The sequence below is a fragment of the Alligator mississippiensis genome, chromosome 1 (genome assembly GCF_030867095.1).
Source record: "Alligator mississippiensis isolate rAllMis1 chromosome 1, rAllMis1, whole genome shotgun sequence".
Taxonomy (NCBI): Eukaryota; Metazoa; Chordata; order Crocodylia; family Alligatoridae; genus Alligator; species Alligator mississippiensis.
In genome coordinates, this window is record NC_081824.1 from 349,606,945 (window position 1) to 349,621,849 (window position 14,905).

Consider the following 14,905-nt stretch of genomic DNA (forward strand, 5'->3'; position numbering starts at 1 on the left):
AGCCCACCCCTGTAACCTGTCCAGGTCCTGCTATAATGTGTCCTTCCATAGTCCTAGTTCATTTTTTGTGGTTATAAAAAGAAAAAGTGCATGTACATGCTATATTAAGGGAACTATGTTCCAGGGTAGTGCACCCAAGTGTGCCAGAGTAATGCATACACACAGGATTTGAAGTATGAAATCTTAAGTTGCATGTTGATGTGTGTGGTCATAGGACTTCTCCCTCCACTGGATAGAGCTCACTGAACAAAAGGGTTTTTTGTTGGTTTGTTTTATGCCGTGTTTTTATAACTTTAAGCTTCATATGCAGCCCTATGCTTTGTTCACTGAATACCACTCGAACCAGTTCTGACTACAGAATATCTTCTTAGGTTCTTCTTGGATGACAGTCTCTCTAATAATGCAGTGCTCCAGTCATTAATGAATTTTTCCTCATTAGAGTGGTGTTATCCCTAGTCTAAAGATGGGTCAAGGGAGGCACAGAATAACCAGAATAAAAAATCTGCCAACTTTTTGGTGTTTGGAATTTTAATTTTTTTTTTTTAAATAGTATGGAGGTTAAAAACACTGCTTACATCAGCTTCTTGAGAAAATGTAATAACTCAGCCCTCAGGTCTCAAATTGGAAACCTGCTTGTAAAATGTTTAGCTAGATCTTACAAGTACTTGTGACTTACTTGCACACTGTTAATGAGGGTTGATCTTGAGGATATCATCCACAAGCTCATACCTACCTGCTGACTGATTATATCGCACCTCGCTGAATTGACCCACTGTAGCAGTTGAGCCCGAATCATTTTGTTCTTTATTTTCTTTTTAGGAATAATATTGTGAATATTGAACTGTTCTTATATGTCCTAATATTTAGCATCTGTCTAGTACATAGTAATTTTGGTATAATGCATATTACTCATTGTTTTAGCAATTACAAGACTGTTAAATGTATACTTTTTTGGTATAAAACACATGCTTTACTTTAAATTCTTGACACTTTTTTTATAGCCTTCTCAAGTTGCAGAATATGAACAGGAGGAACGTATAGCATCTGCTATGCTCGCTGCAGTTGATGGAAGAACTGAAGATGCCTTGCTAGCATTTGAAAATATTAAGAATGTTGTTTCATACTGGAATCTTGCACTAGTAAGTGTATAAATCTTTTTTTTTTCTTTTTAAACTTTTGGGGTGTTTAAAACTATATGCTAAGTCTTACTCTGTTGGCTAGATATTCCAAAGAAAGGCTGAGGAGATTGAGAGTGATGCACTCTCACCAGAAGAACAAGAAGAATGCAAAAATCACTTGCGAAAGAGTAGAGACTATCTAATGAAGATCATTGATGAAAGTTTTACAGACATTTCAGTAATTGAGAAGGTATGCATGTTGGGCTTATTCAAGATCTGCTTGTTAATGTGATCAGAATCTTGATCTCAAACACTTTTTTTTATGAGTAAGAGTGTTTAGTGTGTCACATCTTTATGTTGAAGACTAACCAATTAAAAAGAATTCCCCCTAGCTTGTCTTGAAAGTGTAGGGGACATTCAGCATAATGTTCTCTTCTGAAATACTGCTGTACGCCTTCATGCTTTTTTTGTAAATGTGAAGTACTGTAGTCAAAATTCTGAAATTGAACTGAAATGAGAGAACTTTGGAGGGTGTGAGGTTGTCAGGGTTGGAGCACAGATTTGATTATTAATTTTCTGTATAGCTTAACCTGAATATCTGTTTGTAAATAATTGTAAATGTGGCTGATTTAATCAGGAAAAGACGTTTTAATATTGTGTATTGTTAAATGGGTTAATGACTTGTTAGGGCCACTTTGTTCTCCCGAAGTTCAAGCATTTTACCCTAAGGATAGTGATTTGTATACAGGTTTCCCTCAATTTATGTCGGTTCCGTATATGCAAACTCGGTCTTATGTAATGACCCTTTTTATACCCCAGATTTGTTATACTCAAGGTAAATTCAATCGTATGCAATCGGCTCCAGGGCTCTGCTTGTCCCCACTCACCCCAGCCCCTGGGTTGTGCTGTGTCATGGTGCAGGCAGGTGGTGTCAGCTGCTTCCAGGGCCGCTGCAGCAGGGGTTGGAGTGATGGGGAGAAGCGGAGGCCCGGGATGCGACAAGGTAAGTCTATAGGGAAAGGTGTGGGGGGTGGGGCACAGTGCAGCCTATTGGCCGCTTCCAGGGTTGCAGCAGGGAGCAAAGCAGAGGGAACTGTGAGTGGGTGTGGGACAGTGGTGGGGCATGGCTCTTGCTCCTATGCGCACCCTAGAGGGCTGCGCCAGACTCTTTCCGGGGGGCACATGCCCCTGGATCTGTGCGCAGGAGGAGAGCAGGCTTCCATTGCAGTTTGGGACTGGCAGCAGCACTAGGCTCTTTCTGGTGCTCAATGGCAGTGCTGGGAGAGCAGGGTCGGCGGCAAATTTTGGGGTGACAGCAGCCCTTCCCCCATTGCAGTGGCCCACCCCGAGTGCTGGGAAGAGCCGGGTGCTACCTGCAGCGGCAGCTTGCTCTCCTCCCACACGTAGATCCAGGGGCACCTGCCTCCTGAGAAGAGCCCAGCCTAGCCCAGCCCGCAGCCATCCTGGGGTGTATATAGCAACAAGAGCTGTGCTCCCCTGTCCCGCACCCTGCGCCCATTCAGTTTCCTCCTTTTTGCTCCCTGCTGCAGTCCCAGGAGCAGCCCACCCCTTCCCCCTGCCCCTTTCCTAGTCCCAGCCTTGCTCCTTCCCTCCCCTCACTGCTGTGGGAACGTATCCCTATTTCTTACACTGTAAATTGGGTTCCCTTTATGCAAATTTGATTTATGTGCAGTTTTCCAGGAATGCATGTATCGCATAAATTGAGGGAAACCTGCACTTGAACCCTTTATATCAGATTGTGCAAGAAAAATGAACTTGTTTCATGTAAATAATGGTAGTGAATAACAAAAGTATTCTGGAAAATTCTGTGAAGGATTATGAGGCCTTAACAAAGTAGTGTCCAAGTTTGCTTTATTAGAAACATTGATCCAAACCTTAATTTTTTTCAGACAGGAATGCAGTAATGTTTGAGGGGAAGCATCTTACCATAAAACACCACTTGCTGGCTAGTACATTATATACCACTAGTACAATAGATTCGAGGAAACATATCCTGAATTAATAAAGAAAACTTAAAGGCATAACTTATTCCTGAAATTCTTTCCTAGTTACCAGTGTCAATAGAAACTGTGAAGGAGACGCTGGATACAGTAATTCATGAACTTGGGGATTATGGTGAAGAAGGAAGCCCAGTCTTCAAGAATGATCTGTCTCAAGTTGCAGCTGCAGAAGTAAAACACTCTACTCCCTCACCAACAAAATTTACTTTATCACCAAGTAAAAGCTACAAGGTATATCAAAGAGTAAAAGTTTTTTCCTAAAGAGTATGCACGTCTAAAGAAAAGAAAATGATGATTCAATATTTCCTCTTCTAGTTCTCTCCAAAGACTCCCCCTCGCTGGGCAGAAGATCAGAAATCCTTGCTTCAGATGATCTGTCAGCAAGTAGAAGCCCTTAAGGTATATATGGCATTTGGAACATATCTAAGTCTGTTTAGTGAAGAAGAGTTTTTCTAGCAATGTGTATATTTGTAAAAATCAACATTGGATGGTGAAGTTTTGGCTTAAAACTTCACCAGTGTGGTGGGACCTCTGTTTTAGTTTTATGTAATTTGTCTAAATCTCAAAACCACTATGGTGGGGAAAGTGTCATTTAACTAAAAATCTTTCTTAAGAACCTGTAAGACTAGTGCTTAAGTCAGTATAGACATCTGTTAGAAAACTATGGACAACATGACCAATACTTAATAAGGAAAAAGCTTTTTAGGCTTTTCTGTAAGAAGACTTTCTCTGATGCTCAGAAAGGGGGAAGAGAGAGAAACATCTTAAGTTAAATGGTTAAAGGGACAGAACAAAAACACTAGATAAGTACAAAATACATGTATACCTATTGAATGGCCTATCTAGTAGAAACATGGATAAAAATGGTCATGACTTCTGTAACCTAGTCAGTGTTAGGCATTTCGTTCACTTGTCTTGTGTCTTCCATTCAACAGTGCAGTTAGAATGCTTTTCTTTCATAGGCCTCTTTTCCCGGCCTACTCAGTGGTGCCTAATTCTCATTATGATGGCTTTCTTCCATGTCTCAAACGCTAGTAACCAATGTTACTGACCTGACGGAAAATTATCCTTATTTGTTTTTCTGTATTTCATATGAAGCCTTATGAGATCATACTTGTTAGCCAAACAGTTGTTTTTCTGTTTGAATTTGGGTGGGGTGTGGGTACTGGCAGGCATAAGGAAGGTAGTTCTTAATCCAGGAGTGAAGTGTTTTAGTTATACATTGATTAAACTTTTTTCATTCTGGGTTGTTGGTTTTGGGGTTTGTTTGGGTTTTTTTGCCAGAGCACCACAGCATCAATCTTTTTTAAAGCTTACCGCTTTGGAGCAGAACCCACATAGCCTATGTCTTCATGTCCCTAGCTTTTTTGTGTTACTCTTTTTATTAGAATCCATTGATAGCATAACAACGTTAGTTTGTTTCTGGAAGGTTCATTTAGTACTAGTTATACTGAAACAAACTGTGTCTTCTTACTTTGTCCCTTGAAGAATAGCACCTCTGATTCTACCAAAATTGTAGATTCGGAGTTCTCAGTCTCTGACCTTACTGGGAACCAGGTTAATTGAATTTGCAAAAGAGGAGCTGAAAGTCTACAACTACACTGTGAGCCATGTGCCTGACTGCAACTGTGTTGGCTGTGCCAATAAAAATGAGGAAATTCTGACACTTGTTTCAGCCAGTATGTACCATCCAAGGTCAGGTGCACTAAAGGCGGCTCTGGCACCTGCTGAGGCAAGGTTTCTCTGAACATCCTGATGAGTATGACTTGCTGCTTGTCTTCATCTACCCATTAGGAGAGACCCAAACCTTTGCTCTCCAAGGAACAGAGCAGTACGCTAGTATTGCCTGTCCTTGTTTCAGGCTCAGACCTGATCTATGCCATGTCATTCTGTCAGCAAAACTGAAGGCATTCAGACTTGCAGGTGTCCTCTGATGAAAGAGAACTTCTGCTGCCATTCAGTAGCGATCAAAAGGTAAATGTAGGCAAGTCTGTACCTTCTGCCAGCTTCCATGGCACCTTCTAACAGCTGTGCCTGCACAAAGTGCGTGTTGTGTCCTGATGACTGCTCATGGTGTGGGCTCATGCAGGTGTGCGCACACTCCAGCTGCCTCTTTGTAGTGTCTGCTTTCTGTCACCAGAATTCCCATCTACTGGAAAGGAAACTGAGTGCATTGGGGAGAAATAGCTTTTTCTCTTCAGGTTTTCAACAAAACGCATGTTCCCTGATGCTCCAAATATGTAACTCCAGTCTGTAGTGACATGCTGATCCATGCTTAAAAAAATTAAGGGCAAATGCTGCTGGTGGTTTATCCTTTGGTTCCTTTCTATATAGTCTCTCTCTAATAAACTCAGTACACTTCTAATTTGTTCTCTTCAGGACAGGGGTTTGGGTTTTGTGTCTTTTTAACTACAGTGCTTTGGGATACCCTCCTAATTTCTTGCTGGTATTTGACCAATTGTATGACTTACACTCGTGGTTTTGACTATTGGCTTGGTAGCAGACTGCTTACACCTCATGAGATCTTTCTGTATAACTTGCTATGTATAATAATAAAAAAGAAGCTTTTCCAGCCTCAAAACTGAGGCTGGATGGCATGTTAAATAAAGGTAAAACTGTGTGCCTGAGTGTGCGTGTGTACATATGTGCACTTGCACACACCGGGCTTTGTTCAGGTAAACATTGCCTTGGAGGGGAGAACACCTTGTTTTAATTAAAACTGCATAAATACTTCTTTCCTGATAGAATGAGATGCATGAAATGAAACTAAATTCCAGCTCAAACTTGTCATCTCATCGTTGGCCTTCTGAAAGCTATGGAGCAGATACAATGTCAGATGGCTATCAAGGAGCACAAAACTTTCACGGAGCACCATTAACAGGTAAGCTTCTAAAATTGTTATAGAAGACTTAATTAAATAGGGTGAATGAATTCTAAAAATGTCATCTTTTTCAAAGATGGTATGTTTTGGACAGAAGCAAACTAGGATTAAACCATTTTATGTTCTCTTTTAGTTGCCACTACTGGCCCATCTGTCTATTACAGCCAGTCACCTGCATATAACTCTCAGTACCTTCTCAGAACAGCTGCCACCAATGTAACACCAACAAAGGTGATGATGAATCTCTTAATTTACTCCTGAACTCTTTAGTGAACTATAGTCTCATGCTTCTCACCTGCTATATGTAACATGGATTTTACAGATGAAGCCTGTTAGGTGTAACTGATACTTACACTTCTGTGTTTATTTTTTAGATTTGGAATATTTGGACTCCCTTGAGTGAGTCCTCTTAGTTGAACTCTCATGGTAGAGGAAGGGAGTTGTCTAAGACCACTTAAACATTTCAGTTAACCTACTTAGTTGCACTTTTAAGTAGGAATCCAGCCACATGGTCAAGGCAATTTAGGGTATGATGATAAAGTAAATGAGTGATACAGTTATGCCACATATAATGTTTAACAACATATGATGTGTCACACCTTAAACTGAGAAAGTGGCTGATTTGGGGCTGGCTCATGACAGATCTCCACTCTAAGCTGAACATCAGAATCCAGCACACAGCTGTCTCCTACCCAGGTGGGCTCAGGGCAGAACCAGTTCCTGGAACCCCAACACTCCAGAGGCAGATAGAGAGCATGGTGAGCCCAACATCAGAGACTGTCTCCCTGATTTGGGGAGTTACTGCACCCTGGACCTTTAAAAACTGCATGTGCAGCCTTGCTGCCCCATGAGATTTTTCTGACATCCTGATGCCTGAAGACCCCAGAATCAAGGAACCTCTCCCTGATCCTGAGATCCCCGTATACCAGGGATATTGGAAAACAGCTATACGTGTAATTTTTATGGGTTCCAGTGCAACAGGACCAATTCCAGACCCTAATTTGGTCCCTGGCCCCAGCTGACAATTGGCTAATTGCGAGCACTTGATTTTCAACTTGCTGGTGCGAAGCAAAGTAAGGTGTAGTTGGGATCTAATTGCATGATTTTTAGGATCAGGGTCCTGCCATGCACGTGCGGCCTAAAGAACAAGAGCTTGTACGTGTCTCTTGAAAAGTTCACGTGCCTACTTAAAGCCTTCTGTTGGGGAACTTTTCTGAAAATAGTTTCTTCTCTGTGATGGAGAAAACTTTGAGGGTTCAGTGGAGAAAGAGAAGCAGCATGCAGTATGTTACACAGAACAGCTGTCTAGATTTTCTTGATGTTGTTCAACATTGAAGTCTGTGTGTATTGAAGAATGGAAACTAAAAATCAACATAATCTCTTCATGGCAGAGACTGTGTTACTTGTGTAGTGCTTGTGATTTGTTTTGTGTTTGTGCAGGGGGGGGCTTGGCCCCTTGAAGCTACTTTAATACCAAGCAAAAATAATGATTTTTTTCTCTTTCTTTTTAAGGCTCCTGTCTATGGTATGAACAGGCTTACACCTCAGCAACATATATATGCCTATCAGCAGCCAATGCACACACCACCACTGCAGAACACTTCTGCATGTATGTTTTCCCAAGAAATATATGGCGGTCCATTGCGTTTTGATTCTCCTGCTACTGGGCTTCTGTCTCCACGTGGTGGGGATGAGTATTATAATTACAGTGTTCCACAAGCAAGCTCAAATCCACCATTACCTGAACCAGGCTATTTCACAAAGCCTTCAATTGCTCCTCCAGCTGCAAAGCCTGCAGAACAAAAAGTGGTAGAATTTGGGAAATCTACCTTTGGGCAACCTGTACCAACAGAAGTAACAAAACCCTCTCTGATGGCGCCAGCACATTCCGCTCAGTCAACAACTTTTAAGTTCAACTCTAACTTCAAATCAAATGATGGAGACTTCACATTTTCTTCACCTCAAGTTCTAACACAGTCTTCCAACACAACTTTTAATAGTAGTGAAAGCCTGTTGGGTCTTCTGACGTCAGATAAACCGTTACAAGACGAGCGGTGTACAGGACAAAAAACAGTTCCGGATCATACACCTAGCCAAAGAAATGTCTTCAGTTTTGGTAATAAAAGTATTTCAGGCATCCCATTTACAGAAAACATGGGACAAAACCAACCTAAAAATTCTTTCTTTGGGAAAGGTGACACAGTTGGCTTCCATGAAATGGGAAAACCAGGGTTTGGGACCCCAAGTTTAGATCTGGCCAACAAAAGTCATGAAACTGATGGCGGAAGCGTCCATGGAGGTGAAGATGAAGATGATGGTCCTCACTTTGAGCCTGTTGTGCCACTCCCTGATAAGATAGAAGTAAAGACAGGGGAAGAAGATGAGGAAGAATTCTTTTGCAATAGAGCGAAGCTGTTCCGTTTTGCAGAATCTAAAGAATGGAAAGAAAGGGGCATTGGAAACGTGAAAATACTGAGACACAAAATATCTGGCAAATTTCGTCTACTTATGAGACGGGAACAAGTGTTGAAAATCTGTGCAAATCATTATATAAATACTGACATGAAACTGAAACCAAATGCTGGTTCAGACAAAACATTTGTGTGGCATGCTGTAGATTATGCAGACGAATCGCCAAAACCTGAACAGCTTGCCATTAGATTCAAAACGCCAGAGGAGGCAATGCTTTTCAAATGCAAATTTGAAGAGGCACAAAATATTTTGAGAACATCTGGAGCAACCACTCAGCACATTGAAAGTTCCAGACAAACAGTCAATCAAGATATCAAGGAGCCTTGCAAATCTACTCCTGGACCCCTGAACTTTGGATTTCAATTTAAGAAAGAGGGAATGTGGGAGTGTAATTTCTGCCAGAGGAAAAATAGTACAGCTTCATCCCTGTGTACTGCATGCCAGGCTTCAGTTCCAAATACAGGTAGTTCCGTAAAAGGACCTGATAGCAAGAGCAGTTTTATATCTATGTTGGATGTATCCACACCATCCTTTTCCTTTGGAAAGGAAATGCCATCTACATATACTGCTAGTGGATTGGGCGAACAGTTTACGCCAAGAAAAGATCAGTGGAAGTGTAGATTGTGTTTCACTTGTAATGACGTAACAGCTAAGAACTGTATATCATGTAATGGTCCAAATCTGAATAATAAGGAAACATATGTTGTACCAGTAGCTGAAACCGCTGCAGGTTTTATATCTAACACTGAGACCATACAGAATGCATTTGGATCAGTTACTGTTAGAAAGGAAGGTCAGTGGGATTGCAGTGTGTGCTCAGTGAAGAATGAAGCAACAGCTGTAAACTGTGTGGCCTGCGAGAACCCAAATCTGGCTAACATGCAAATGTCTGGTCAGCCCGCTTCCTTTAAATTTGGCCAAGTGGATGTTGAAAAGAGTTCAGAAAATGATCCTGCTTCTGCTTGCTCCAAAAAGGAGGGTCAGTGGTATTGCATGGTGTGCTTAGTAAGAAATGAAGCAACAACAGTAAATTGTGTGACCTGCAAAGCTCCTCATTCTCAAGATCTGAAGGTCCCTGCGTCTACTGTTCAGACATCTTCTGAAAGTAAACCCCCTAAAAATGGATTTGGAGGGCTCTTTGCTAAAATGGAAGGACAGTGGGATTGTCCTGTTTGTTTAGTACGGAATGAAGCCACTTCTGCAACCTGTGTAGCCTGTCAAGCACACAATCCAAATCAGGCTAACATACCAAAGTCTGATCAGCCAGACTCCTTTAAATTTGGGCAAGTGGATGTTGCAAAGAGATCACAAATTGAGCTTGCTTCTGCTTGCTTCGAAAAGGAGGGTCAGTGGTATTGCAAGGTGTGCTTAGTAAGAAATGAAGCAACAACAGTAACTTGTGTGGCCTGCAAAGCTTCTCATTCTGAAGGTCTGCTGAAGGTCCCTGCGTCTACTGTTCAGACATCTTCTGAAAGTAAACCCCCTAAAAATGGATTTGGAGGGCTCTTTGCAAAAATGGAAGGACAGTGGGATTGTTCTGTTTGTTTAGTACGAAATGAAGCCTCTTCTGCAACCTGTGTAGCCTGTCAAACGCACAATCCAAATCAGGCTAACATACCAAAGTCTGATCAGCCAGACTCCTTTAAATTTGGGCAAGCGGATGTTGCAAAGAGATCACAAAATGAGCTTGCTTCTGCTTGCTTCGAAAAGGAGGGTCAGTGGTATTGCAAAGTGTGCTTAGTAAGAAATGAAGCAACAACAGTAACTTGTGTGGTCTGCAAAGCTCTTCATTCTCAAGGTCTGCTGAAGGTCCCTGCGTCTACTGTTCAGACATCTTCTGAAAGTAAACCCCCTAAGAATGGATTTGGAGGGCTCTTTGCTAAAATGGAAGGACAGTGGGATTGTTCTGTTTGTTTAGTACGAAATGAAGCCTCTTCTGCAACCTGTGTAGCCTGTCAAGCGCACAATCCAAATCAGGTTAACATACCAAAGTCTGATCAGCCAGGCTCCTTTAACTTTGGCCAAGGGGATATTGCAGAGAGTTCACAAAATGAGCTTGCTTCTGCTTGCTCTGAAAAGGAGGGTCAGTGGTATTGCAAGGTGTGCTTAGTAAGAAATGAAGCGACAACAGTAAATTGTGTGGCCTGCAAAGCTCCTCATTCTCAAGGTCTGCTGAAGGTTCCTGCGTCTACTGGTCAGACATCTTCTGAAAGTAAACCCCCTAAGAATGGATTTGGAGGGCTCTTTGCTAAAATGGAAGGACAGTGGGATTGTTCTGTTTGTTTAGTACGAAATGAAGCCTCTTCTGCAGCCTGCATAGCCTGTCAAACACAAAATCCATCTAGTAAAGCTGGGGATGCCACCTCAACTCCTGCATTTGGCTTCAAGAGCAAATTGTCTGAATCTGCCGGAGGACAATTGGGAACAGGTTTTAAGAGTGACTTTTCAGAAAAAGACTTTAAATTTGGTCATGCAGAAGGAAAGGCACCTTCCTTCACATTTCAGATTCCTTCTGGTAGTGAAGCTAACCCTACAAATGAAGGATTTAACTTTTCTATGCCTGTGCCTGCAGGTGGATTTAAATTTGGCATACAAGAGCCTGGCAAAAATATTACAAAGAAAGATGAGCCACCCAAAGAAAGTACAACAGGCTTCTTAAAAAGTCTTGACAAAAAGGAGAAAAGAGATGCTCCTTTTTCAGAAGGTGGGGCTGGTATCCGGTCTCCAGGAGCTTCTAATAAGCCAACTGGTGATTTAGTTTTTGGGCAGAATAGCAGCACTTTCACTTTTGCTGATCTTGCAAAAACTACTTCTGGAGAAGGATTCCAGTTTGGGAAAAAAGATCCAAACTTCAAGGGCTTTTCAGGTGCAGGTGAAAAACTGTTTTCCTCACAGAGTTCTAAAATGGATCACAAAGTTAATACTGCTGATCTAGAGAAGGATGATGATTCATATAAGACTGAGGATTGTGATGATATTCACTTTGACCCAGTTGTCCAAATGCCTGAAAAAGTAGAGCTAGTAACAGGGGAAGAGGATGAGAAAGTACTCTATTCACAAAGGATAAAACTCTTTAGGTTTGATGCAGAAATAAGTCAGTGGAAAGAACGAGGTGTGGGCAACTTAAAAATTCTTAAAAATGAAGATAATGGCAAGCTAAGAATTCTAATGCGACGCGAACAGGTACTAAAAGTATGTGCAAACCATTTGATAACTACTACCATGAACTTGAAACCTCTGTCTGGCTCAGATAAAGCATGGATGTGGCTAGCTAGTGACTTTTCTGATGGTGATGCAAGGCTGGAGCAGCTAGCAGCTAAATTTAAGACACCAGAGCAGGCTGAGGAATTCAAACAAAAATTCGAAGAGTGTCAGAGGCTGTTGTTGGATATACCACTGCAGACCCCACATAAACTTGTTGACACAGGTAGGACAGCTCAACTTATACAGAAAGCAGAAGAAATGAAAACTGGATTGAAAGATCTCAAAACGTTTTTGACAGATGATAAAACGAAACTTACAGAGGAAGAGAAGAGAAGCTCACCTTTAGCCATCAGTACTTCTGACTTGGTTATAAAGCCACATGCGGAAAGCACTGCACCTACGTTGGAATGGGATAACTATGACTTGCGTGAAGAAGCATTGGATGATAGTGTTAGTAGCTCTGTGTATGCATCGCCTCTGGCAAGTAGTCCTGTAAGAAAAAATCTGTTCAGATTTGGGGAATCTACAACTGGATTTAACTTTAGCTTCAAATCTGCCTTAAGCCCCTCAAAGTCTCCTGCCAAGCAGAACCAGAGCAGATCATCTGTAGGCACTGATGAAGAGTCTGATATCACTCAAGAAGAAGAAAGAGATGGACAGTACTTTGAACCTGTGGTACCTTTACCTGACCTTGTAGAAGTGACAAGTGGTGAAGAAAATGAGCAAGTTGTTTTCAGTCACAGAGCTAAACTCTATAGATATGACAAGGATGCTAATCAGTGGAAAGAGAGGGGTATTGGGGATATAAAGATTCTACAGAACTATGACAACAAACAAGTTCGTATAGTAATGAGAAGGGATCAGGTATTAAAACTCTGTGCCAATCATAGAATAACACCAGACATGAACATACAGCAGATGAAAGGAACTGATAGAGCATGGGTATGGACTGCCTGTGACTTTGCAGATGGGGAAAGAAAGGTGGAGCTCTTAGCTGTGAGGTTCAAGCTTCAAGATGTTGCAGACTCATTTAAGCAAATTTTTGATGAAGCAAAACATGCCCAAGAAAAAGACACCTTGATTACACCCCTCTCTTCACGTGCCAGTACTCCAAAGGAATCTCCGTGTGGTAAAATTGCTGTAGTTGTACTGGAGGAAACCACCAGGGAGAGAACTGATCAGATCCATGATGAGGATACCTCTGATGTGACTGTAGAGGCATCGGAGGTGTCGAGCACTTCCGAAACACCAACAAAAGCAGTGGTTTCTCCTCCTAAATTTGTATTTGGCTCGGAATCTGTCAAGAGCATTTTTAGTAGTGAAAAATCAAAGCCATTCACATTTGGAAATACTTCAGCTACTGGATCTCTGTTTGGCTTCAGCTTTACCCCTCCTTCAAAAAATAAAACTGAAGATGCTAGTTCAGTGTCACAAAATACAATGCAGAGAGAACTCAAAGTAACTGAACCTCAGAAAAGCCATGCTGTTAATCAGAAGGCTTCAGATGGCAAGATGGAAAACAATTCAGTTTCTTCAACAGAAGAGTCTTCAAATTGCATATTTAAAACACTAGAAAAAGGTAAGCATTATCTGAACTGGGAGCTATTTACATTAAAGAAAACTTCCTATCTTCCACTGTTAGTAGATTTATTTAGTAAAGTAATGTTTCAGACTTCTGAAAATCCGCAAAATTTTTTACTATAAATTTTTGGTTATATTGCCATACAATTGCCATATAGTACTGTATTTACCCAAGTACAAGATGAAGAGTACTCCTCCTCTCCCCTCCACACTGCTTTTGCTACCTGCAACCTCAAATCCCCACACCCCCTTCCTCCCGTCTCTCCCTCCTGTATTTCTGTTTTGTGTCAGCTCTTGATCCCTGCTGCAGTCTGGGGCAAAGAGCATGGTTCCAGCCCAGCCCCATAGCAGTGGTACAAAGCCAGCACTGCTGTTCCAGCCCAGCCCTGTAGTGGAGGTGCTGGCTCCCCACACACTGCTGCTATGGGGCTCAGTTGGAGTAATTTTTTTTTTTGCACTAGGCTGTAGCAGCGATGGAGCCTGCCAGTGCAGAGCAAAAGTAAGGAGTATAGCAGAGGTGACAGAGAAGAAGCGGGGGGGAAGGAGTGAGGGGCGCAGACTCGGGCCTGCAGGGCAGAAGTAGTGGGATGCTCAGAGGCAGTGGGTGGGGGGCAGGTGGCAACTGCCTGCCCCTGCTGCTGCCTTGTGCTTGATTGTAAGGCATGGGTCGTCGTGTCCCCCGTCCCCCCCCCCCCCCCGTTAACAGTGGGCAATCTCATCTAATCAAGCAAATACAGTAGGTTCTAATATTAAGTTAGGCTTCCTTCCTTTAGTTTGCATTAGGCTTCTAACTTCTATTGCAAAACATCTTTAGCTTGAAGTATTAAGAACATAAGTTCCATCTAGCCCGTATCCTGTCTCTGACAGTGGCAGAGATAGATGCTATCCAGGTAAATCATTGAACTGGATAGTTCTCGAGTAATCTATCCCCTATTTAATATCCTCCCTGGCATCTACCGCTTAGTGGTATAAAGATGCCACTCCAGCATTCAGAAACCTCTCCAGCCATTCTGTTCAATAGCCATTTACAGATCTCTCAACTTTATGGTTCTGTGCTTTTTTTTTTTTTTTCCTTCCACTTTTGTTTTTTGAAAATGCATGGAAGGGGTAACAAAACTGACATGCTTGTGAACCAGTGCAGTAAATGCTGGTTATTTTACCAGTGTGGCATTGTTCGGATACGCTGTCTCTCTCTTATACATTCCTTCCTCCCTCCCTTACCCCTTCCTCTGCCCCAAATTATGAACTTCTGATTTGCATTTCCTTTGGAGTGGTTAATTTACAGTTTGCTGTACGTGCCCACATCTAAACATTTGAATAAGACTTGGTAGCTCATAAGGCACGCCAAAGACAGCTGTTTCAGGCTTAATTGCTTTAACTGTAACCTGTGCAAATAAGGGGTGGGGGGAGAAAGGTGGGTTCTAAGATCCTTGAGTCTTGCCTCTTACACGAGACATACAAGTCTTTACACCTCTTCTTTTTCTTTGGACAATAGAGTTCAGAAAACTTCATTTTATTCTTCATGGAGAGGTACAGTGCCTTAGTTAACAACTAACAGGTAACTGTTACAGTTGGCACTGCTTAGTGAGGGTGAAAACCAGGTTTATCAAATTATTTACCCTCTCATA

General features: G+C 41.9%; 1 protein-coding gene across 2 annotated transcripts in view; it reads left to right on the forward strand.

Moving 5' to 3' along the window:
• RGPD4 (RANBP2 like and GRIP domain containing 4) overlaps window positions 1-14,905 on the forward strand; it is a 54,478-nt gene that overhangs the window by 17,229 nt on the left and 22,344 nt on the right. For both annotated transcript variants that reach the window (XM_059721032.1, XM_059721033.1), the window contains exons 14-20: window positions 1,002-1,139; window positions 1,222-1,368; window positions 3,188-3,370; window positions 3,455-3,538; window positions 5,885-6,020; window positions 6,154-6,251; window positions 7,533-13,275. In XM_059721032.1, coding sequence (XP_059577015.1) covers window positions 1,002-1,139; window positions 1,222-1,368; window positions 3,188-3,370; window positions 3,455-3,538; window positions 5,885-6,020; window positions 6,154-6,251; window positions 7,533-13,275 — 6,529 coding nt within the window. The remainder of the gene's footprint in view (window positions 1-1,001; window positions 1,140-1,221; window positions 1,369-3,187; window positions 3,371-3,454; window positions 3,539-5,884; window positions 6,021-6,153; window positions 6,252-7,532; window positions 13,276-14,905) is intronic.